At 42.1% G+C, this 26,288-nt stretch overlaps 1 protein-coding gene across 1 annotated transcript in view; it reads left to right on the forward strand.

The window, feature by feature from the left end:
* Positions 1-26,288, forward strand: part of LOC142087299 (uncharacterized) — an 85,611-nt gene that overhangs the window by 50,032 nt on the left and 9,291 nt on the right. Inside the window, exons 4-5 of the mRNA XM_075161403.1 lie at positions 11,221-11,287; positions 26,129-26,246. Of these exons, the coding sequence (XP_075017504.1) occupies positions 11,221-11,287; positions 26,129-26,246 (185 nt within the window). The remainder of the gene's footprint in view (positions 1-11,220; positions 11,288-26,128; positions 26,247-26,288) is intronic.

The raw sequence follows: 26,288 nt of genomic DNA on the forward strand, positions 1-26,288 counted from the left end.
CGTAATGAAGAGGTTTCCTTTTCTAGTAAAGGAGAAGCTAGAGGCATCTCAGTACAAGAAACTAACGCCAAGTCTGTCTTAAAACAGACACTGTACTAGTGCGTGGAGTTTCTGTGGGGTACGGAGACTCTATGCTGCCCTGCTTTTCAGTGTCATGCACTACAGGAGTGGGTTTTTACGTTCCTAACCTTGTTTCGGTGTGTGCAGCGCGACAAAACCACCTGTTCAGAGTTCAGCTTGTGAAGAAGAGAGAAAAGGGTTATTTGAAATGGAGGTTAAAGCATAGGGCATTTTCCACCGTGTGGATCCTTTACCCATGCCAACAAAAGGAGAGGTTGTGCCAAGCGTCTCTCTATCCAGTAGCAGCTGAACTGGCTGCCAGCAAACCCAGGCGGCGTGCGAGGTTTTCCCGGGCACGTGCCAGCGAGAGGGTTCGTGCCTGGCGCTCGGCACTTCTTGGCTTGGCTTCACGGTGGTTTACCTGTGCCGCGTGTGGGTAGCAGCAGGTCTCGCCCGCGGCACTGAGCGTGTGTGTCCAGGTGATGCCCGGGGATAGCTCTCGCCTCTGTGCCCCAGACAGGTAAACTGGCTTTGCTTTTATAAAGTACATCTTTGTCGGTTGGTGCTCTTATCTATTCTAGTACAGCCTGACGTTCCCTCGCGCACAGACACTGCTTTGTTCAAGTATTCATCCTTTGCCTGAATTATTTATTAATTCACTTTTTTTCCCCCGTAATTTTTCCTTCTGTCTTTCTCCTGCTGGTGTCAGATGAATTCCTGTTTCTCAAGCAGCTCAGCAGGGCAGGGATTAATGCAGCTGGAGCGTGATTGCAGCCGTGTTGGTGAGCTGGAGTGACCTCCTCCAGGAAAAAAAAAAAAGAAAAAGGAAAGTATCCAGCAGTTAGAAATAGGGGGGGAAAACTCTGGGTGCCTCTTGTTCATTTTCACAGCAGACATGTTCCCAGCATCTCCGTTCCCCTGGGAGATGAAATATAGTGCAAATGTTTAATAGAAGGTAAAACTGAAAGTGCAAATATTGAGTATAAGTTGTATTGAAAGAAATTGCAAGCTATGAACCAAAAAGCATGCAAACTTTAAGTGCTTGGCTAAGGTTAACAATTACGAGTTCTGTTCTCACAGTTCTTATTGTTTCAGGCAGCATGATGCTGGAGAAAGTATCTCCTTTCCTGTTGTCCTTCTGCTAATGGTATGATGAATTCTGATTACACTGCAGTTGCATCCCTGCAATGTGGAAGGCCGCGGTAACTATTTGGGACATCAGTTTTCCTTCTGCCAACTTTCAGGAGCATTTTATAGGATTAATATTCAATAAAACCCCCTTAACGTTAAAAAAAATGCTTAGTCCCACAATTGTTATTAAATTCTTTTCCTGTGCCATAACGCGGATGCTTTGATCTAAAGTCCTGCAGTTTCTGGAAGGAGCTTGCGTGATTACGATAATGTGCAGTGCTCTTTCTGCTATTCCTATAGGGAAAATAAACCCCACATTAGTTCCATATTAGTACCTGACTTGGAGAAGTTAAAAAGTGCCAGAAAAAGGTTAACCAGAGTCAAGTACACATAAGAGAGCTGTGATTATTAGTGTTAAGGGAGCCATTTGAAAAAAACATTTCTGCTTTTACAGAAGAATTTATTGGTGTCTTTGCTTCTGGCTGCTTTATGCATTTTAATAAAGCAGTAGCAGCAATAACAGGGTGTGGGAGTTGGTTACGCCTGTGTTGAAGGAAAGAGTTTATCTGTGTGTTTGTTGCCCCTGTCCCTGCCGTTAGCCTTCCCCAGCCCAAGGTTGCCCTCCACTCAGCCTGGGCTATTTATTTGCACCGGAGCTGGGATTGGGAGTTCAGGTAAGAGCCCGCAATCCAGCACTATCCAGAAGTTCACATTCCTGCATGCAGGCTCAGTTCAGGCTCTCCAACTTGCCAGCACACGAATGGGATCCATTTGGGGAGCTGTTTAAATGAAGGCAATAATTGCTTTTGTGTGTTAAAAGTTACATACAACCTACAAGCAGCTTTTGCAATTTTGCTGCCAAATGTCTGGGATTATTTTGAAAATGTACTCTATAGAAAACAGTCCCAGCCCGAGATACACCCGCACAATTAGCATAAAACTCAGGTGTCTGCTGAACACAACTGGGCCCAGAGAAACAACTTTTGGTAGAGCAGATGCTAAAATGCTTATTGTGCACGGGGAACGGTTTCTGCTCGCCTGAGGCACCCGCTACTGGTCCCTGTCAGAAATGGATACTGGGACAGATGAATCCAGGGTTTAACCTCGTACGGCTGTTCTTACGTGCATTACCTCAATACAAATTTTCATTGCAAAACTCAGTATTTTTAAAAGGCAGATGGAAATTATACTTTGCTCTGGTTTGCTGTGGGTGGGCAGCTAACATGCACAGACTGTCCACTGCAGATTATCCCTCCTTACAGGTGGGTCAGTGATTTAAATTCCTTAGGAGACCACATGCCGCAGGTAATGCAGGGAAATTGTGTTTAGTTTGTACAATGGTTTGCTTAAAAAGACATGCATGAAATGCCAGCAGCCAGAGAAAATATAAATAGTCGATGGCTTGCACACCATGTATTTGGAGAAAAACGGACACATGCGGTACATGTGGAAGCCACATGAACATGCAGGTTTTTGTATTTAAAATGTTAGCTATATTGGTCTGCTCTTACTGCTTTGTGATTAGTTCGATTTTTCTTTAAGAAGGCATCTCTCTTGCTAGAGGTTTGCAGCCATGGATGTCCTGATCTCTAGCTGGTCTTTTTGTGAATTTATAGTCGCTTAGTCTGCACGGGATGTTTCTTCCTCTACCCAGCCCCTTCTTTCTCTCCCTTTTCTTTTCCCCTGCCTGTATCGTTTGCAGGATGTCTCAAAGTGTATCTGTGGAAATCATCATTTCTTCACAAAGTTTCTGTTTAATAGCAGCTGAGCTTGAGTGACCTGTAATGATGGTTCTTTGCTATTTTTTAGCTCTGGAAGTTTTACAATTTTTTAATTTCACTACAAAGACCTGTCATTTATTCATGAAAAACTCTGACGTTCTTCATCCTTCACAACTACAATTTAATACGAATTGGGGGTACATCCTGAAGGTCGGATTTTGCTCCATGATCTATATTCCCTCTCTTCAAGTGTTTACCTTTCTAGAACTTTTTTTTGTGTTTCCACACAGTAGTTCTGATCCCAGGATCCTGTTGTCTGTTGCCTGTAACAATGCTTTCTCGGTAGTGATAATTTTTCACATGTTGTGTAAGGGTCCTGTTCATCTGTGTGCGGAGAGTAGGAAAGTATTTTGCCTCACAGGTCCATAAGCCCATCTGCGCTCCCACATCTGGAAAGGCTCACACTGTCTGTCATGTTAGTGCACTGGGACAAGACTTCTGATGGAAACACTTAATTCTCAAAGTGGTGCTGGATAACGATAAATCCTTTGTGAAATGTGGATTTGCATTTAAGATTCTTTCCTGCTCCCATTGTCTGCAGGACATTTTACTCAGCTTCATTTCCACTGTCCCGAGTCTAAACTCCTAATCCCCTCTCGTGATGCTTCAGCTTGAGCCGATACTCCTCCGTTGCTCCTTCATTTCCGTGTTTTTCAGAGCCCAGTCTCCATCTCAGCCCTCTTCCCTTCCCCTGGCATCCTCGCCAGTTTTCTCATATTCTCCATTGCTGCTTTACTTCAGGGCTATCCCACCTTGTGGTCACTTGTGCTCCTCTCGACCCGTCCCTGCTCGTCACCAGACCAGCTGCCATTGCAGAGCCACTGCCAAAGGTGCTCTCGGCCCCTCCTGACACAACTGCGGTTGGGGCTGAACAGCCGCAGGAGAAATGCAAAAGAGCACTAAGGGTTTGGTAACCACAGATCGTGTCCAGTCAACCCAATTCCCAGGAGCAACTACACCACTGACCCACAGGAGGCTGGAGCTGTGATGCATTTTAAGTTCAGTGATGCTCCAACACGGTCCCACGCAGCCTTGCTTACAGTTGTCTGCACTGACACCCTCTAAGATGGGTGCACATTTGCTAGGAGAATGAAATTTTCCAAAAGTGTAGTTATCAATAGTTTGTTCTTAAACTGAGAAGGTAAATCAAGTGGAGAGCTGGGAGGGTTTGCCTTGGACGGAAGCTGTTCAGTCATTCCATTTGTGAACGATGAAATAGTAACGTGCTCTTGAGGCTGGCAGAGGAAAGGAGGAGAGCGGCTGCTATCCCTCTGGAGGACAAGAGCAATTCAAGACAATCTTGGAAAGTTTGTAAAATGGTCAGAAATTACGGAGCTGAAATTCAATTAAGAGATACTTAAACCTGCATACTTACTCATTTACTTGTTTTCCCTTCCTAAATACAAACTGCAGAGAAACTGGCTAGGTAGCAGAACTGCCAACAATTTACAGTGGTAACCACAAATTGATGGTGACTTGACAGTGGGATGGTGTATATATTAGTGTCTCGATGGTAGAGTCTTCTGGGATGTGTCACCTTATATATCAAGGTATAGTTATTACCTTGCACTGGTCAGGGCTTGCAAAGCCTTGCTTACGTTTCAGTATCTGGTTGGAGCATCACACTTTGAAAAAGATATTAAGTAATTGGAGGAAAAGCAGAGGCGAGCAGGGAAAAAGACAGCCCAGTTTGTCAGGGGGATGGCGGAGCACGGGGGGGTCTCAGCCTGTGCAAAGCCGGAGGGCTGGTGGTGTGTGAGCTCTGAACCGGGCAGTGGTGGCCCAGGGAAGAGGTTTGGAAAGAGCGAAGCTGTTTGGCGTATCACTGGCTAGGAACAGGATATTCAGTGTATGAAGGTGACATGATATGCAAAACCTCCTTCTTTTGTACCTATTTTGGAGGCATTGCATCATCAGCCTACTGCAGTTTATACCCTTCAGCCGGTCTTTTGTTACTCTCATTTTCTGACTGTTGCTCCCATGTATCGACATCTCTGAGGCATCTTTCTGTTGTTGTGCTTGCTGACTTCGGCATTTCAATGTACTCCTTCAAACCTCTGCCCATCACAGAAACAAACCAACCCTTATTCACAAAAAAGCAGCCCTCAAATCAAAGCGGGAGATAAAATGCTGGGTACTTAATGATGGGCTAGAGGCAGAACTTTTATTTCATGCTTTGTCCCTGCAATTTCCCCCTTTGTTTTACAGGGTATGACTTTACCAAATATAGTCAAAGGAAGAAAATAAAATTTGAAACTCTTGGGAATGAGCCAAGTTTTCCATGCTGAAAATCAATTATTGCCTAATATTTTGAAGTCAAGATCACCGCTCTGGCAACAGGCCAGTTCACCCACGTTCACCTGCTTTGTACTTTATTCACAAGAGTCAAAGATCTTGCGAATAAAACTTCTTCCTTCTAGAGCAGTTTTGAGTTTCAAGGGAGTGCTGATTCTTATGGCGAATATTGCTGGCAGAGGAAGGTGACTTCTTACCGCAATCTGTATGCTTTTCAGGGTTACTGACAACAAATAAAATTATTACATGAAATAAAATGATTGCTTTTGGAAAGAATTGCAAGGTGGCATAATTAGACAGTGGGCATTTTTAAGGTTACTTTACTACGCTGGAGCTGCAAAAGATGGAAGTAATTTATTTCCTCTTGGTAATGCTCCTTTCTGGTCTAGCAATTTATCAGAAATGTTAATCCAACAAGCAGTAAGTGTGTATATGCTGGGAGGAGGTAAGGGGAATGGAGGAAGGAGAGAGAGAAGGCATTTAAAATTAGCTTCGAAATATTGTACATCTCATTAAAAATGTAATCATGCATAAAATGAGATCAATGAAAATTTATCTAAAAGTGCAAGGAAAAGGCGTTTTCTAGTGTGATACTGGGTATAATAGTCTGGATTTTAATTTAGTCAGTTTGCAACAAAAAATCCCTCCAGGCTAAATAAAACAGTTTCCCTCCCAGTTATTGTATGGACAGCTAATTTTCTGTACCTTTCCTTCTAATATTCAACCTTATCTCTTGCTGGATAGAGGTTTCAATATACTGCAGAGTTTGTTTTCTTTACATTTTCTATTACTGCAATTTAATTTGCATGATAAATGATGAGAGGTAGAAAGATGATAAAAAGAAGCAGAACATTTCTTTATTAATTTTGTTTAAATTAGTGTAACTTTTCACTGACTGTGCTTTTTACATAGAAAGCCTATGTAGAAATTATTTTAGGACTCCATATTGCAGTTAGAAAAAATGTAATACTTGAGAATAAGCTCCTTGCCTCACATGCCATTATGCATGTTCTTATCTTCTACATTTTTCTTCCTACTTTACGCTGTGTCTAATGATACTTCTGGACCAGTTTGGTGAAATCACCATTAACTTCATTCCAGAATCTGTGCTATAGGAATGGTTTTAGATGTATTTTAAACATGCGTTACATGATGCTGAATTTTCAAACCCCTTTGTAATGTTAGTTTTGCAGCCGTGGAGGGAGCACCAGGAAAAAGCCCCAGTAAGGATTTATTGTAAGTGTTCCTGGTTTGTAACATGGGAATCTGAAAGCATTTGACAGAGCTGGCTGCATCTTTTCCTGCGCTGCCCTCCTGGCTCCTCTGCCGGCGGCAGCCCTGCCGGGCACCGGGGCGGGATGCTGGGCGAGGGCGTGGGGCTGGGCCCAGCCCTGCCCGTCTCGTCATCGGCTCCCAGCTGGTGTCGACTTCCAGCTTCTGGGGGATTGCTTCGCAGCGTCAGGAGAGAGTCTGGGCTTAGTTCTAGGAATAGCCATGAGATGCTCAAATGGTAAAGCTGCTGCGTGTTCCTGGAGTTCAGTCCTCCCGAGTCAGGTTTGAGATTCGGTGGTTAGTCATCCGTGAAGAGCTGTTGGATGCAGGCATTGCTTCTCTGTTTATCTATCTGCAAGCAAACTCGTTATAATATCTTAAAACAGTGACTCGCACATGCTTGCCCTCCTTACGTGCCCTCTGCTCACAGCTCGGGTTTGTTTCAACAGCACAAAGATTTGATCAAATTTATTCACAGCTGTTAGTTCAAAATACCTGCTCATAATGATGTTTCCTTTTCTTTCTGTTTTCACCCCACAAGTGCTTCATTCGGGGCACTGCAGCCTGCCCCGTTGACCCAATAAGAAGGACATCTCCCTTGTGTTTCAGCAGGCTCAGCCTTCTCCTTTTGCTCAGGGAGGCTCACAGGAATTGGCTTTAAAGTTATGAGTTTTAGGAGGAGAAATTTATTTGAATTCATTCTAGTAATTGGTTTTACACTGGTTAATGTTACCAAAGCTAAAGGGAATCTCCACTGAGCCCCTACAACTGAGGAGAAACCGTGGGCTGTTGTTTTCATAATTTTTTCCTTTCCTTCAGAGTTTTATGTTAATTAAACACAAAGCAGTTAAAGTTTTACAGGTGGAAGAATGCAGTAAGTCTCCCTAAATATATGTATAAATGCTTGCTAGAATACTTCCAAAGTAAAATTATGACAAAGGCATGTTGTGGTGTGTGGCTGTACAGGTACGATCACGAGCGGGGAACGCCTTGCCTCCCCCCTCGGTGCTACCTGTCATAAACCCATTGCAGTGCACCATCCTGCCCTTGGAGAACATACATTTACATGGTTACAAGTGTATTTCTATATGAACACTTAAAAAGAGAGGTATATATAATACTGGGATTGCTTAACATATTCCACTGTAGCATTTTTGTGATTTTTTTTTTTTTCCTGTAAGCCTTAATTCTGTTGGTGTTTTCTGCAGACATTTGTAAAGAGACAAGAAAAAGCACCGACAATGGAGATTTGCCATAAATGTCCTTCTTTCCCCACTTTTCTGTCTCCCGAATGACATTTCATTGCGGTAGAGTTGAGTTATAAACTTTTGAAAATTGCCTTTTTCCTTCTCTGTGCTGTAAGAAAAATATAGGGAGCACAACAAAATAATAAATAAAAATTGTAATTCAGGACTGTGCTGCTGCCTCAGCAGCCTGCTGCACTGCAGGCTGTGTTTGAAAACAATCCTCCATGCATATTTTTTTTTTTTTAAAGAAAAGGTGAAAAGGAGATTATTTAAGTTTCAAGTTCCAAAAGCTGGAAAATGCTGAACTAAGTTTTCTTTGAAGACTTATTCTTGTCTCCCAGAGTGCATGTGGTGTGCTGCAGGCTCTTGCTGCAGCGTGGTGGGCTGGGTGGGTCATGCCCATGTACATCCCCGCACGCGGACACCGTGCGTCCCATAGCTGGGAGCCTCGTTGATGATATGAAGTGGGCAGTACTGACTGCAGCCCCTGGCCAAACGTGATCTCTAAGTGTCGTGCATCTTTTCTTCTGCATTTCATCTTGCCCTGTGCTCACCGATCCTTCACTTTTGCTAATTGTCCGCGGTCCCTCTGCCCCACGCCCAGCCAGACCCTCCTGACCTGGGTGGCTGCATCTCACGCTGTGCGGAGGCTTCAGTTTTACAAGAAACTTCTCATCAAATCCCCTGGCAGGGTCTTCTCAGGTGATGCTCAGCACAGGCATCCTGGGCAGGACCAGAAACCCCGCACAAACAGCCAGCTGCCTTTTATGTCACTGACCCATCTCCTCTCACGCTGCCTTTTTTTCCCCTTTTTTTTCCTATGATTCTCTCCTCTCTGGGTTATCCTTATTCCCCTCTAGTTCCCTGAAAGTCTGACTCCACTAAGATCAATGCTATTAATGGATATATTAAACTGGCATAATGTGGTAAATTGGAGCTTAATTTCATATATGTTCTTTATCTCCAGAGATGGCCAAATGCTTTGCAAAAATAATGTATTGATTTACACATGTAATATAACTGTATATGTGTTTGGACATCTACATTAAATAATTTATTTTTATATATGAGGAACTTGTCTTCTTCCATGTTTCATCCCAAAGAGTAATCAGATCAATATGTTTCAGCTGAGAAGCAGAAAATGTGATCAAGTTTTACGTATTATGTCAGAGAATGAATTCTGCATTAGTTTTTACTTGCCTGCCAGAGGGGAAAAAAAGGCCAGTGGTGTTTGAACCGAAGTAAGACAACTGTTTTTGTGCAAAGGAACAGTAAACATGCAAATGAAGGGCTGCTGGAGCTCTCTGCGAGTCCACTTCCACAGCATAAAAGAGAATTGTGCTGCAAACAGAAAAATACAACTGAACAAATAATCTCAGTCATTAATGGTTTATCAAGAAAAAATAAAGGCCACTGAAGAAGAGCAGAAAGCACTGATGTGAATTTTCCTTTGAGAAGGTGCCCCGTGTGTACCTTCACTCTCTGAGTATTCATACCATCACATATACTCAAGCCAGAAATTCAACAGCATCCCTTGCGACCAGACTTTTCCTTACTTTATTTAATTTTCTGTTTTTAATTTCTCTTTCTATAATTCTTTTGCTGCCTTCATCTTTGCTATAAACAGCCAGAGGAGCTCTGGAGTGGTCATTTTGCTTTTCAGGTTTTCAGTCTAGTAATAATCTAAATCTTTGGAGCCCTCATTATCTGTGATCCCTCGAATGTAAGACTACTGGCCCTATTTCAAGGGAGAGAAATTTCCCATCAGTTTTCCCAAGACAAATGTGGAGCCTGTTGCTGAAGAGGACATCTGCTGCTGGCTATTCATTGCTTAGCTCACTGATGACTTGCAGGTTCTGGAGAGTTTGGAGATCTCCCTTCTGCCAGAGATCTACTTCAGAAGGACCTAACTTTGAACTATTTCTTGGGTCAGCCCTTGGGTGCTTGTCCATCTGCATATGGACTTGCCACGCGGGAGTGGTGGCTATTCTCTCTGCCAGGCAGTAGGAGGGATCAGAGCCTCAAGGATGATCCCACTATGTGATCTTTTTTCGTGGAAGGAAAAACCCTAAAACTTTGGCCCACCCAAAATTGCTGCCCACAACTGTGTCAGAACCTGACTTTGGGCAGATTGTTATCTCTCTTTATTCTGAGAGATATGCCCATGTAGATTTTAAAGGATTTGGGGAAAAGAAAGAATAGTAAAATTTTGGCCTACTAAAATATAAAGAAAGAGCCCTTTGTATTTCCTTTCTTTGTGAGTTAGCCATCAACCTTTTGTCACTTTGTCCTTAAGACAAAAGGCTTAAGGCATACTGCTCCTGTTTTAGAGCAATCCAAGTGTGGTCTCCCTAACTGGCCAGTGCACAGTTCATGGAGGACTCTGCCAGTTTCCCCTGTCGTGCATGGCTCCATCTGCCTTGTTAGCCTCCTGCCCATCATGAAATCTTCTGTAGTTATTCCTAGAGTCTCTCACAGTTTCTTCTGCTGTGCGTCTTCCAAAAGCATCATTATACGTAAGGCTTCTAATATTAAAACTCCTCATTTTACAGTTAAAATGAATATCATGGCCATTACACAGTGTATTACTTTATGTTCTCCACATAATGATTCAACGTGATCCATCTGGTTGGATGTTTGCATCGTGATGTCTTCCTCTTTATCTTACGTGCACAGAAGAAAACATGCTCCACTTTGCTCCCTCTGGATTTTGCTGATAACACTACCAGGCTGTTAACTTCCTTAATTTTATTTGTCCATTCAAAGTTGGTGCAATTTTTGTCTTGCCGTACTTAAATACACCAGCCTGTGGGCTATGATGTGTCAAATAACCTTTTAAAATCCAAACAGATTATGTCCCATGTTTTCTTCCTGTCTGGAGTCTGTGTTACCTCTTTAAAAAATTCCAGCAGATTTGTCAAACAAGATTTACCCTTTATAAGACTCTGCTGACTACTTTTTATATCAGCTCACGTTTCTCCAGATGTTTTGTGATCTCATCACTTATTAATGTCTCCATGATTCTGTCTTCTGCTGAAGTTACACAGTTATTACTGGTTAATGTGGCTATGAATGCATCGTCTCTTTTCTTCCTTATTAGACTGCAGCTGATGACAAGAATCTGCTCAGGATGGGTTTGAAACTTAATGGAAAGAATCTTTTTTTTGGTCTCATTTGAGGAATTTAGAAATACCTCCTTTTTCTTAATCTATTACTTTATTACTGTTATTTAATAATCTTGTCCAAAAGGAGTTGGGATATTTCCAGTAATACATGAGTGGAAAGCCCCTGCCATGAAGATCCCTCACCCTTCCTAACTGTCCTTGTTGATAATCTCCCCCCCCATGCAAACCTCATTTCAGCCCCTGTAGTTGCAGACTTACTTGTTTCCTCTTCTAGGCTGACTGGGCTTTTACTCCTATTTTCTGCTACAGGACTGTGGCTGACTCAGGGTGCTTCTTGCAAGGTAGACGAGAAAGAAATCTCTCCAGATCACCAATGGTAAAGAAGCTGCCTTAAAAAACGCCCAGGTGTTGGCTGCCAGTACTCGATGCTAACTAGGGCACTGCCTTTTCTTGGCTTTTTAATGGAGCCTTTGGAAATGACAGTGACTTGATTTTGCTTTCCCTGTGCTCTTGAAAAATGTTTACTTTCACTTAGTTTCCAGAATACTGTTTAAGAGCATGTGCCTTCCGTATGCACAGTCAGGAGACAGCATGCGTAAACAAATACATCCAATTGGAGAACCCGTGAGAAGGTGACATAATATATCTACTTGATTTCCATCCTTCAAAAGAAATAAAACTTTATGGGGGAGCATGAGAACTTTTTCCAGAGTTGTCCCTGCTTTGGGACTGTTGGAGTGGCTGAGAATGGAGGTATGTCCATGCTGCAAAAATTTATGGGAAATTCGTAAGCTCCGTGAAGCACATGGAATTTGGATCGGATACAAGTCAGCCTCTCCATTACATGTCTACGGCTCTCTGCATATTTGTGATTATCCTTATGAATAATGTAAGCTACTGCTTTCAGATGGGAGAGACTTTGAGAAGGAGTTAGGGAACATGTCTGAGTGCTGATAATGAACTCAGAATAAGAAAAGATAAAGCAATTTGTCAATGGATGGAGAAGTGCAGTCTTATGTAGAGCCAATAAAGTTTCCGAGTAAAGGAGCAAAAAGTTTTTTTTTCTTGTGGTCACCGCTTCTAGAACAATCTGCCTTTTTTTTTTTAACGCAAGTTGCACGATTGGTGAGGAAGAAGTCTTATTAATGTCACTATGTGGCTTAAAACCAGTAGCTCTTATTTTGAAACATTCATGTTTGTGAAAGTGGATTTTTGTCATGGCAGTGACTCTTGAATCACATGGAGACTGCTGTTGGACTTTTTTTTTTTTTTTAAAAGCATTTTGTAAAAATTTAACATTTTGATTCCCAGAACAAGAAGAATCCTTCTTCCTCCTTTCCAGGGAAATAAATTCTTTACATATACTCCTCGAATTTCTCTAGCTGGGAAATCCAGCAGGAGGTAAAGGTGCTGGAAGCCATTTAAATGCTTCTCATGGGTAAGATGTTTACATTTCACGAGCCTGGATCAGAAGGGTCTATTGTATGGAGGCGTTTTGATAAACTCATCTAGGTCACCTGAGAAAATTGTGCTTAAAATTAATCCATCAGCTTGTTTTCTCTGGGTGGGATGTTGCAGTAGCTGGATGTGGGTTGTTCATCAAGGAGGTAATGCATGTCTTCAGAGCAGCTACTGCTGCATCCTGAAATAAAAAGAATTCTTCAAAAATTAGTATAAAAGGAGAACACAGTGGGAGGTTTTAATCTTTTCCTTGCCCTATTGGAATATTTTTAAAGGACTGCTGTAAAGAATTGCTGCTGGTATTATATTGCAATGATATATGGGATATACAGCTGTAGTCAGTTCTCCTACTGCTATATTAACTGTAGAAGCTGAAGAAACCATCTCAGCAGCCTGGTAAAGCATTTCCATTGATTTTGCTCATGCTTATGGTAGATGCTGATGATGCTTGGTCATCGGTTACATTTAGTAGTCTCATTGTCCTGTAGTTGGGAATACTGCCGATCCAATTGCTGAACTTTTGCTAGAATTTTAATTTGGTGGATACCCAAAATAATGTGGTTCAGGTTAGACTGTGAGATGCTAAGTTTTGTCCATTGAGAGCTCCACTGTTTATCTGAGGGAAGATAAGGTGTTGCGTAGAAATGTTTCTTCATCACCAACCTTCTCTCCTTACTGACAGTGAGAAGGACTTGGCATTTGATTCAACAATTCCATAGCAGTGGTCCAGGCCCTGGGTTATCTCTCCAGGAGTGTATGTTCATGCGGGACAAGACTATTCTGTGCCTCTGGGCTACCAAATCAGGACATTTCTCCTGCTGTAGCAATCATGTGGCAAGGGAAGAGGAGGGAGAGGGAAGGTTAACTTCTAGTTCTGATTCATCACTTTTATTGAACTTAAATTCTTTTGTTTTAATGCACACTTGATTGAGCCAGCGTTTATTGAAACGGTTATGGTTTGTAGGAAAAAGAGACAGTTGAAGAAAGAACAAATGAATCTAATGTAAATCAAATACTTAACGCTTTTATAGAAACTACAAAGCCTTAAATGTGTATTCTTAATGGTAATTTTACAAAACTCCACTAGGCATCTTCAAATGGAGGTGTGACAGTGATTGTTTCAGTCTGGAGATGGCTTTCCTTTCACATGCTAATCATCTGCTCATGGTGATATTTCTCAGCATAGTTGCAGTCAGCGAATTGAATAATTTATGGAATGAATTTTGTTGTAAATTTATTGTGTCACAAGCAGGTTGTAATTTCACTAACAGTACACTTAAGTTATTAAGTAAAAAAAAATAATGTGTTTGATAGGATCGTGCATTTGGAGGTTCTCTTGCTCCCTCCCCAACTAGTTTTCATCTTATATATTTTCAAACAGAGTATTTACCTAATTTTTATTCAGAATCTGATCTGAGAAAGAGAGAGAGAGGGCATTAACATAAATGGGTTTGCATTTGCACACTATCGTTGAATCTGGTAGTCGTAAACAAATTACAGAAGATTTTATATAGACAGAAATAGCATTAAAATGGCATAGCTTCATTGCAGTGCTGCCTTCGTTCCCTGTTTGTTTCTGAGTAATTGTCCTCAGCTTACAAGTGATGAAGTGTTGAAGTTACAGGCAAATCTGCAGAGAGAAGTGGAGCCTCTTGCTTCTTCCCCAACTTTGGTGTTAAGATAATTGGGAGTCATTGCTAGAAAGTTGTTTCTGGCTTGAGAAGTACAGGCAGCACGAGGAAAGAAGAGACGCGCATCCCCTGCGCCCGCCGGCGAGGGCTTGGACCAGCAATGGCTCAGGGGGATGCTTGGCCAACCTGTACAGTAAAAGGGAAGGGTTTGGCTGTCCTGATTTCAGTCTTTCCATATTTACTTATGCCAGAAATGCCCGTATTTCCCATGGGCTGTACTGGTATTTTCTATTTTCACTGACAGCATCTGCATACTACTTGTGGTGGTGTTTGTTTAGAGGCGTTAAACAAGCATATGGTATCACACGTCACGGTGTCCTCAGAGTTAAACTAGAATATTAGGAAATAATACCATATCTAGGATTTTATGTTGGGAATGGGAAGCATTCATCAAAGTCTTTTTTTGTTCCTGTACCCCAGTTATTTCCTGAGACTTTTGTTGTCTTTTTTGTTTTCAGCTTTCCTCCGCGAGCTCTCCTCAGTGTTTTGCCAGAACAGCAAGGAGCTCAAAGTCCTGTGTTTGCACGTTGGTTGTGTAGTTTGTTTTACAGCTTCTCAGGTGGAGTCTCGGGCGGTGTTTGCAGGAATAACGTGATTTTTACTGTTGTGTGATACTTCGGAGCCTCCATGGGAGGCCTGGAGAGGTTTATTGGTGCAACTTCTGGAGAGTTTTTCTACAACCCCAAAATGGCTCTTTTATAATTTTAAAACAGCTGTTGAAACTGTATCTAGTTGTTAGTTGTTAGTCTTAGGACATGGGCATTTTGGGTAAAGGCCTGCTTTTACATTGTTTTAAATGTGCTTATACATGCAGTTTTTTGCATCGCTGTAACTATCTTAAAAGCCTGCCTGTCCTCTTCCAGGTATTTTATTTTGTCCAGCCTCCTCTCTCTTCTCTGCCATCCCTTGGAGATACTGAAATGAGTTAACAGTGCCATTACATTTTTCACATTTGTTTTCACGTGCTGTAATGGAAGATGACAACCCAATTTGGTGGTTACTGAATGGCCAGGGATCCCTCGTGCATCCCGGTGTTTCCAGCAGGACTCTGGCAGCTGGAAGGTTCATGGAGTTGGAGCTTGTTGTGATATGTAAATACCATGAAAGGCAGAAGCGTTGTGATTGTTTATTTAATTGTTTAAATATGCCAATGTTAATACATATAATTACAAAGTATAAACACATTTAATTACTTAAATGAGCTAAATATTTTTGCATCTTAGTCTAAAATTGCAATCAAAAGTTCTCAGTGGGTGGCAGATTTAGAAAAAAATTTTTTTCTCTGATGGATGCCTCTAAACATTTACTCTTTTCTGTTAGGAGTAGAGGTGACATAGGGCACAAAATCCAGAGGACCACAACTGCACAATTTAAAAAATACGCAAAAAATAGGTTTCCCTGGCTCACTCAGGTTTTAATGATGATCTTGAAACTAGTTGTATAGCAGGTGAAATGAATGAGTGCACTACTCTCCTCATGGAAATTGTAGATACTGATAGCATGGGATGAGTGGGTACAATATTGTATTTGCATTTTGTAGTGGGCATACTCACACAGAGGAGTAGTGAACTGGTGGTGCCAGTGCCAGGCTGGAGAGCGGGACTTGGCGCATCCTCAGCAGCTGTGCCAGGAAAGCCGCACAGCCTCTCGTTTTCAGCTTTGACCATGCTTGTGCTAGACTTTGGCTAGAAGTAACACAAATAAATCTCTCTTTTTAAAGCACTCCTCACAGTGTTAAATACTAGACCGGTTGATTAAATTACAATGGATTTGTCACAATAGTGTTTCAGGACTAGGAATAAAGACTTCATTGAAATCTCCTGCATGGACTTTGGTTTCATTAGGTTGACCATCTCTGGCTACTTTTTCCTGCTACTGTAAATTGCAGTTAAAATTGAGAAAGCATTTCTACATTTCATTCCTCAGATGAAATTCCTCTTAGAAGCCCTGTATTGTAATTATGGTTGTGCGTGTTAAATTTTTAATTTGATTTTCATTTGTCTATTCAATTGATATAATTGATGTGCATCCTTTCTCCCTCAGGATACAGGTTAATAACCTACTAACCTTGGAATGAAGGAATGATAAAAGGATACCACACTAGGGTTTAAGGGACCGTTTATATGTTTTTAACTGTAGCCTTATTTTTTGTCCTTTGTAGCCTACAGCATTTTGTACTTCCAAAGCCTTGACAGGCATTAAAAACGTTAATTATTTTAACTTTAATGAAAAGAACTATTCATATTGAACCTACAAGGAGGCTAATTATATTACCATTTGTGAATATCTTACAAAACAAAAGAGAAAAATAAGTTTTATAAATAGAATCAATTTCTGTTCATTGTTTGAACAGGTACTTCTTTGTTGCTTTTGGTTTTGCACTTGTTCAAACTGCAGAGGGGACTTGCCAAATGAGTAATACCTATAATCTACAAAAGATGAAAGTGGGTAAAAGAAATATTTAGATAACATTAAGGCATTTGTTAACTGTGGAGGATCATAAGATAACGCTGGATCAGGATAAAGTGCAAAGTTATCTGGGTTAGGGTAAAATACTTTGCAGATTTATTCTTGATGCCTTTTTTTCTTAAGTGAAATGGGTCCTTTCCCATGGTAGTGCATTAAGGATAATCGCCCCTACAGATCACAGTCCAAAGTCAAATTTCCTACTACAGCTGGAGCTGGAAGGTCAAGCTGTTTTGCCAACTCCAGACCCAAAGAGAGTCAGAGAAGAATTAGTATCGGGGTGATGAAAATGCTAGGAAAAGCCCTCCTTTGCTGTGTGTCAGCTTGGGGACATTCACTGCCATGACCAGCCTCTCCCGGCTCCTGCTCTTTGCCGAAAACTTGCTGCTTTGGGACCTCGTGACTGCCCCTTGTACCCTGGCAGGACACATCACTTTCCAAATTCCCTTTTGGTCCCTGCTCGCTTGGCGGGGCTTTGGTTGTTAGCTGGTGTGCAGCGCTTTATAAAGATGCATTTCTTCTGGGACAGTGGTGTGCAAATCTTGCAAATCTCGCTGGGGTTCACGCTGAACCCTGGCCAAGCCTGAAGTTTATTCTAGCGGAGAGAAACGCTTTCTTCTAGGTTATGAAGCTGGAAATGGAGGGATTAAATGAGCCAGCAGTAAGTGCAGAATTAGCACATGGCTGAGTCCACTCTCTTCTGGATGATGCTGGAGGTCTCGGAGGAATAGCAGGGCTGGGAGGACTGGGGGAAGAGTACTAGCCCCAGCTGTTTTCTCACCTTCCCTTTTTGCTGAGGGAGTGAGTGCCCTGAAGTGCTTTGTAGTCAAACATTTCAGCAAAACAAGAAAGCCTAGGTGTTGAGAGGAATAACTGAAACACTCCCAAATACATTAAATAAACATCCCAAGACATACAAATCTCATGCTTCAGAAAGTTACCAAGCTATCAAATGCTTGAAACTGGATAGAAGATTTGCCTTGGTAAGTTATCCAGTGCTGGGTTGGTGTGGGCTCTCTTGAGGCTTTTGCTGGAGGACCTGATGCTGAAGGCACGAGGGTGCTCCTGTCCTCTGTGGGAATCCCTGGGTTGGCAAATGAGCTCAGCGACCTGCAGCCAAATGGAAACTTTCCTTGGTGTTGTGCCTGTTTGGTCAACTGGCAATACCGTATAAACTGTTCCTGGGTCAAATATTAAATGGGCCATCTTGTCCTGCATTTTATCATGGTGCTATTCCAGTACCTTCCATGTGCAGATCAAGGTTAAAGAGGGTCTGGAAAGAGCAGACATCTGTGTCCATTGTGCAGTGAAGGGTAATGAGCACCAGGGACTTTTTCTAAAATGCTTCAGCTGGATATGGAAATGGAAACTATTAAACTTGTAACCCATGACTCTTTAGGGAGCTGGTTGGTAACAAACAACAGCATTTTTTGTATCTGGGAGGAAAGTTGGAGGATGGCAATGTCATATGTTTTGTTGGCTGATATAGTGGAGAGCTGCTTAAGACTTAAGCTGAAAATGAGGATTTAGTTGATTAGATATAACCTTCACATTTATTAAACTAGTCCCAACAATTAAAAAGTAGACCTTGCCTTTGCATGTTGGAAATAGTGAAAGCTATTGATGACAGTGAGAAACTTGTGCAAACTTCTTGGACTGCTCCCCATCCCAGCTCACGTTCTTTGGCCATATCAACAAAGGCCAAATAATTTCCATTTAAAATTGTTATACTAAACAGGTATATGTTCAATCTTTACAGAAGCTAGCATAACCAGCTCTAATGCCTTTATAAATATGTTCAGTGGTCAGGGCCTGTTCTTGTGGGGAGAAAATTGAGTTTGCTATGGGAATGTCAACTCTGAATTTCTTGATGTGTGTGTATAAAGTCTCATTTTTAAAGACGTATGACTAGAAAGACATAGCTTCCTTAAAAATTAATCTAATGTGTAGTGTAATCTTGGACAGTCTGCATAACGATACGAAAACTGCAAAGCCGGAGCTGGATGGTTCATAAGCCATGAAGAGCTTCAGCAGCATAAACAGCATAAGATGAATGAGCCGCATTGCTGGGGACGCCACTCCAGCACCCAAATTGAATCAGAGACTCTGGGATTTAAAAATAATGTGGCTTTCTGCTGAGGTGAAGCAGACTCTTTTGTTCTGCCAGGGCTAGTCCTGGTTGAAGTTTTCAAGCAAAGATTTCAACCAAAAGCAACAAATACATAAATCATTGGGAGCATCCATCCTTGCCACAAGGAAGGGACAGATTCATCATCCATGGGTGGTCTTGTGCCCAAATGCTCATTAGGCTTCTACCTGCTCTACACGTGCAACAAGAGGACATGACTTCTTGGGGAGCAGGATGGGAACTGGGTTTGTTCATTTGCTTTAAACTGCATGTGCGCTGGCTTTTAGATCAGGCTTTTCTCATTCTTTATTGCAAGTTGTACCCACCAGTCAACAATATCGTTGTTTGTCTTTATTACGCTGTTAACTATAGACAGGTATGAATCTGTGCGGGCAGAAGTGAACGGCTGCAGAGCTGATGCTGCAGAAAACAAGTGCTGTGCTGAGACTGTTGGGAATTTTCTTGCTGGTTCACACTCATCCCTGTCTGTAATGGTTCTTGCATCTTCTAGGGGAAAACCTAGAAGAACCTTAGAGGACACAGGTGCTGCATAATCTCTCCCCAAAATGTATATCTTATTTTACTCTCTGGTAATTAAAGATTGACATAAACTCTAGGGTACAAAGTTTAGTATCCCTTCTAAACTTATTATAATTATTAGGAAATCTTGTTCTTTTTAATCTCGTTGCATTTGTGCCTGCAGTGACTTCCTTTGGGACAGTCCAATAGCATGCTTTATGAAAACATGTTTTGTTTTGACTCTGCTCATCTAGAATATGGTCAAGTCTATAAGTACATTATATTTTTGCCTCTACTATACATTTCCTTCTACTTATTAACATTGATTTTCATTTCCAATCATGTTGCCGATTCCCCTGCTTTCCTCACTATCATCTCCTGTGCTAATTATCCTTAAACTTTTATCTTTTCTACGAAACATATTAAAGAACATAAACTTACCTTGTGACAAGGATGACTTGGCCAGGGGGTAATGCAAAGCTTTCTAACTATTGGAGTGCTAAAAGATGGGCACAGATTTAGGGATGCTGTGAAATCCCCTGTTTAAAGGTTTTATAAAGCAGGTTGTGCTCGTTTCTGCTTTAATACAGGGTTTTTTGCTCGGTGAGCTCCCAGAACCCATTTAATTTCTGAAATTTCCACCACGCTGGCTCAAAACCACGTGGGATGATACAAGAGAGGCTCCGTCCTGCCTGGTCCTCCCCAGCATGGTGACGAGGTGGGAAGCGCTGGGGAGCAGCAGCGAGGGGTGGGCTATGCTGGGCTGTGGAAACAAAGATGAGCAGCACGTCTGACATGACGGAGAAGAGGGAGCACTTGACCTGTTTTGAAGCCCTATTGCTTTGCAAACTCGCGCTTCATTTTCTTCTCGCTTTAATGCTGACCTCTTTCCAGCCTTCGCTGCTTTACTCTCCGTCTCGCCCAGGATTTGTGCGGTTTGGGCTGATTTCTGTGTTTTGGATGGCTTTCTAAGAGACGTTCCTTGACTAAGTCAAAGTTCTCACCAGCATTAAAGAATATTCTAATGTGATATTCTTAAATCTGTCTTTTGGCTTGCTGGTGCCTTTTGTACAACACACTGCTTAGTTTTGAACTGGACATGCAGTATATAACCTGTTATATATCAGACAGATGTAGATTTTTGATTTCTTAGCTTTTTAGAAAACTTTTAAAATTATAAGCTACACATTAAAGACCTCATTATACTGTGACATTAAATTACTACCAACAAAAACCCCTAAACATCTATAGAAAATCATTGCATGCAACAGGGAATTTCCCTGGTGGGTTGCAATAACGGATATTGGCACTCGCCCTTTGAGACACCAGTGGAGTGTATTGGCAAAGCGCAGGATGACTAAGCACACACCTTTTCAAGGGATTCAGGACAATTTTGCAATGTCAAGAACTGGACTTTGCCACTTTCACTTGAAACATTTTTTCCCCACATGTTGTCAAAGACCTGGCTTTTTCCGTGACCTCCCCTCTATGGTACGCGTCGGCTTCTTCTCCATCATGTCAATATAAATGGTGAAAAATGGGTATTTCTGACCATAACATTCTGAGCAACTTCAGGCTTTATAGATTAAATCTCACATCTTGAAGTGCACCTAAAAACTGACAGCCAATGCAGTGTAGAAAGCAATAGGAGTTAATAATACATCCGAGTCTCCTGCCACGTCCTAAGGCTTTTTTCTTCAATATTATTCAAAATTTAGGCACCTTTCATATTAATTAAATGGTAACTTTCTGTATCCCACGATCAAACTATCCAATAATGCTTGCTCAGAGCAATCAGAAATGACAAAAATAAAGTACTAATATAATTTTATTATGAATGATTTGATCCCTGGGGTTTCTATCATATTAAACAAAGAAACAAATTAACCAGTGACTGAATTAAGTGGAGGAACTTGCATCATGTAGAGGCAATAGATTTTTTCATAGTTAAGCTGCCAGTTACTTTCATGCTTCAAGTCCAGTTTCCAAGTTTCCCCATGAATTTCCTAGAAATAATCCTGCTGCCATGTATCATTGCATATGTCAGCATGTAGCTATTTTTTTTTTCATAGGAAATGTAGTAAAGAAGATCAGAAGAGGAGTTTTGAATGCATTAATCTGCATTTCCAAATCTACTGAATCAATGTTCGTTCATCAGGACAGTACCGGTGGCTTGGGCGGGTTTGTGAGATCTGTCCTATGATCCGTCTTTGTGGACGGCTCTGGGCAGCATCTCCCAAGCCTGCTGTCACCTGGTTGTGCTGGATGGGATGCTCCTTGTTTATTTACTCTCTTGCTTCCCAGCTTTTTAAATAATTACCATCTTCCCTATTTTAGCTGTTAATTTTCTGTAGGAGACCATTGCACGTGTGGACTGTCGGATAGAAGTGGTTCACATTTCCCACATATAGAAAAGTATTTATCGTAGCGAAGACAGATCTTTGATAGGTGGAAGCTCTCTGGCACAGCCTTCTTCTGGAGAATACATGCTGCGGCATGGGGTGCCACAGGAACGGCTCTGCTGGAGGCTGCTCTCACCACGAGCCTTCTCCTCCACGCTCTGCTCTGTTTCATCCTGGGGACAGCCATGGTCTGTCACACCAGGGACCTCTCTGTGTTACTGGGATGAGGGAAAGAAGTTTGCTGGCATGTGGTCACTGACATTTAAAAACACCTGTGCCTCTATAAGTGCTACTGCATGTTATGCTATGTTAAATTTTATATTATAAGCTTATATACATATATAATACACGTTGCATTAAACTTTGCCCTTTAGGGAGCAGTTGGGTACAGAATGGGACCTAAATCCTGGGGTAGCAAAGCACTTTTAATTACCATTAAGGAGGCAAGATCATGTGGATTTCTCTCTGACATGCACTTGTTCTTGCCAGCATTGAGGTGTAAAGGAGGACCACATTCTTGACTCTCAATGCCTTTTTTTTTTTCTTCAAGTTCAGACTTAAGTTTCTGAGGTGGCTCCAGGCTGGGACCATACCAATGGACTTTGGAAACGATGTGGAGTTCAGGTATTTTCCCCCCACAAGACTCCACGTATCCAGTGCACAACTGATCCTGTTATGACTCTTATGCCTATTATTGTGAGCGCATAAAGTTTCCTCTTCTGGGAGAGCCAAAGCATCTCTGAAATAGGGACTGAGCAGGAGCATCTCTGAACACAGTGATGAATTTCCCTGGCTATGACAAAACCATGTTTTCTGTATCATTTGTCTTACAGCTTTGTGGTAATCGCTGTTGTTGAGCTTTTGAAACATACACCTGATTTAAAATGCTCGTGCATGACCCTGGTTGGTGCAGAGGCATGCTGTGAGTCCTGCCCGGCTCCCGTGCAGAACAGGAGCTATCCAGAGCGCACTGATGTCTGATGTCGTGAATGTACATTATTTACTGACAAAATGCCAAGCATGGGATAAGCACTTTGCTGGCTGAGACAATATTGATAAAGAATCCAGGAATCTGCAATGGAATTGGGATTTTAATTGCATTCCTGCCCCCAAAAGCTTGATTTCACGGTAATATCAATAATATGTTAAAACCCAAGTACAGTAAAATAAGTGTATAAATCTGTACTTAAATCTGTACACAGTGCATTACCGCTTTATTATTTGCTTTGTTCTGTCTCATTGGGACCCGATGCCGCAGTCCCCCCGGCAGCGGGCTGTCAGCCGTCCCAGGTCAGTAACAGGGACATGGCAGCCGTGAAGTCCTGCGTCTTCATGAGATGCAGCCCGAGTCCTGTTTGTAATTGTCGGTTACTAATTGACGTCTTCACTTTGGGGCTGAAATGGGCAGGTTTGGCACAGGCACAAGCACGGGAAGCTCTCGGGTCGGCCGTTTGCCGAAACCGCTGTGGTTTGTCTGCATTTGGGATCAGGGCATGGTGTAGGAGCCAAACCCTTCCCACTCCGAGCAGAGCTTCCCTCCATCTCGTACCTGCCCGGCCACGCTGCTGCTGGTCTTCAATCCTCTTGGCAGCGATGCTCCACATCTGCTGCACCCAAGGGGTGAATGACAGGGAACGTTATTAAGTCCCTCAGCTTTTAATACTGCATCTTATCCTAATATGCCGTATCGGATGACTTCGGTCACATATCTCTCTTTCTAAAAAAGATATTACAGAGGGATTAATCAAAATTGGGGTAAGCTAAAGCATGCCTATTCTGGCTAGCCTCTGGTTTCAGCAGTTGCAAAATAATGGCCAGCCTCTTGCTCCTCGCTATAAACATCTGGATGAGGACGCTGAAAGAATTAAATTTTGTGCCTGAAAAATGACATATTGAGTAGGAGCTCTGCTTTCATCTCTGTGATCATGTTTTTAGGAGAATACGCGCAGAGTCTCAGTGTTAACATTCTTTAACTGCTCCTCAAATTACTAATGCTTCACGTTGCTTTAATCCATTCTGCTGTAATAGCTTTATTAGATTAAACTCCCTGCTGAGCAAGTGAGGAACAGTGGGATTATCACACTTCCCTTTGAACAGCCAGTAAAGACAAAATAAATGGTTAACAAAATAGAACAAATTCAGTTTGCAGGTGATCTGCAGTTCTCAGCCTCGTGGACTGTGGATAGGCTCCGAGCGTCCCTATTATTCCTTGCTTGAAAAATGCCTTTTTAGCAGCCTGAAGAAATTCCCGAGGTAAAAAAGAAGTCCTAATGGAATAAAAGTTCCTCTTTCCCCTTTAGATGTGTTGCTAATTGCATCGTGCCGACTGCAGGGACAGTGTGAGGAAAAACTGAAACTTTATTTAAAAAAAAATTTTTTTTAGCTTCACTTTTGATGAAGCCGTAGGTGCGCCAGTAACAGCCTTTATCCAGTGTCTCCAGAGTGGCAACTCCTAATGACTGATTTTTTTTTTTTCTTTTTTTTTTTTAGCAAATCTAATTAACTATTTGAAGTATTTCGTCAAGAGGCTCACGGTTACTATACACAAGCAGTGGGTGGCTCTTCTAGAGTCTCTTAAAAACTCAGTTTCTTCTCAGCATTCTTAAAATCCTCGTCTGCTGGAGCAATTTGAATTTTGTTATTAGTGACTGCTGGAAATCATAATTCAATAAAGACTAACTCATTTAAAAATGCTTCATGCTGAGCGTGCATTAGGTAACTTGGGAAACTTAGGAGACACAGAAAAACATATACTAATATTCAGGTCTACACAGGAAATTGGTATGGCACTGAGCAGTTTGAAGGAGGCTTTTTGTATTTTTTTTAAGAAGCTGCAGAAAGGTTGGAAGGAATGCAGTTTTTTTCTAGTAAATGTATTCCTTCCCTCTCTCCAGCATTTTTTTCCTAACGCGCTGGCGTCCGTCCAAAGGAATTAAAGGGGATAGTGCAAATATACACGATAAACATTTCTATAATAATTTTATAGATAAGTAAGAAAGCCCTCATGTTTCTTTTCCTAAACTCCTTGTATGTCCCTTGTTACTTGTCTCAAATGAGTTTGGAAGTTTTAAGTATCTCTCCTGCCCCATCTCTCCGATTCCCTTTGTGGCAATAATATTACGGTCATAGAATATATAGTCTTGCCATAGGGGAATGGGCCTCCTGCTCGGATTTTTAAGCCACATCTGCAGCTGCAGCTGGAGCAGGCTTTGAAAAATATTGGTATTATGAAAGGATGTCATTTTCTAACAATGAATTCTCCTTCAGAGGACACTGCGCCATTTCATTCCTGCCCAGTGCTGTCCGGCAGCTGTCTCCTCTGTAGTTCATTTGCTGCTTGAGTTCACCCTAGGAAATACACAGGGGTATTTTTTCCCAATTTCTTTCCCCACAAGTTGTTTCATCTTTAGAATCACAACATTTCCTGCCAACATCAGAGGTTTCCATTCTTGTCTCCTCTCTCCCTTGTTCTTTCTAGCCATTTTCAGACTTATATAGCCCTTCTGTTTCTTACCACCTCTCCCTTTCATCCCCTGGTCCTCTCGCGGTGCCTCCCTCGTTTCAATTCTTCACTTAGCTGGGGTTCAGAAAACAATTGCCGTCTTCCACCTGTTTTTCCTCCTTTGTTGCTCTGTGGTTTGATTTAGCCTCTCTTTGTCTGCTTTCCCCTTCTTGTTTTTTTTCTTTTTTCCCCTCACCCTCTTTTTAAAATCGGAGAAAATGATCAATATTATTCCCCCCCTCTCTGTTTGATAAGATAATGCTGGACTAATGCAGTGGAGGTGGATTTGTTGTCACTGCGGGGAGGGAGGAGAAGGGGTAAAGGTGCTCCAGACACGGCAACGGGCGCTGTGGAAATCGGAGGCTCACGCAGCGCAGGCAGGGCTGTGCACTGGCAGCCCCCGCTGCGGTCAATACGCTCCGAGTCAGGCTGGATGAGACCGAATAAATACATGTAATTCAGTGGATAAAAAACTAGGACAAAGGCCTGGGTTCTTTGCCCAGGCAAAATGCCCATGGAAACAAGTTGGTGTACGTCAGAGTGGAGAGGCCACTTTTAGGTTGTTTACCTAGGAGATAATTTGGGAAAGCCCGATGCGCAGGAATGTACTTCTGCTCAGCTTTACGCCACGGCTTGGTTGCATTTCCTAGACCTTCTGCTTTATCCTTGTGGCTTTGTTCGCTTTGCAGCAAAACAGCGTCTCCCCCTCGATACAGGATTGTTAGCCGTAGAGAATTAGCAGTGCTGTAGCTACCATACTTTGAAACTTGCCCCTAAGTGGAACGGTCAGGAGGAAACCCCAGCCTGTTTTCTGATTTGGGTGGACGCCGAAAGCTTTCATCCACGCTGAAAGCCATTTTAGGGGAGGTCGGGTTTTTAAAAAATTCTTTTTTCTTTCTTCCTAATATTGATGATGTGGGAAAAGTAGGTAAAATTTACTGGGGGGAGAGTCAAAACTTCCCCCCATTCTGCCCACCTGTTCGGTGTTTCTGCTGCCTTTCATTTTCTGAAGTGTTACATATGGATTACATATGTCTTTCTGCTGCAGCTCTGCGGCTGAAAAAAACCCAACAACCACGAGGAAATCAATAAACACCTGTTATTCCCAGATCCGCCGTTACTTGGGCTCAAAAGTGCCCGCAGGCAAAGTTAAAACAAAACCCCCGGTAAGTCTATCTGCCTTCACAGCCGCCTCCTTGCCTGCACGA

Source organism: Calonectris borealis, chromosome 12, assembly GCF_964195595.1.
Source record: "Calonectris borealis chromosome 12, bCalBor7.hap1.2, whole genome shotgun sequence".
NCBI lineage: Eukaryota > Metazoa > Chordata > Aves > Procellariiformes > Procellariidae > Calonectris > Calonectris borealis.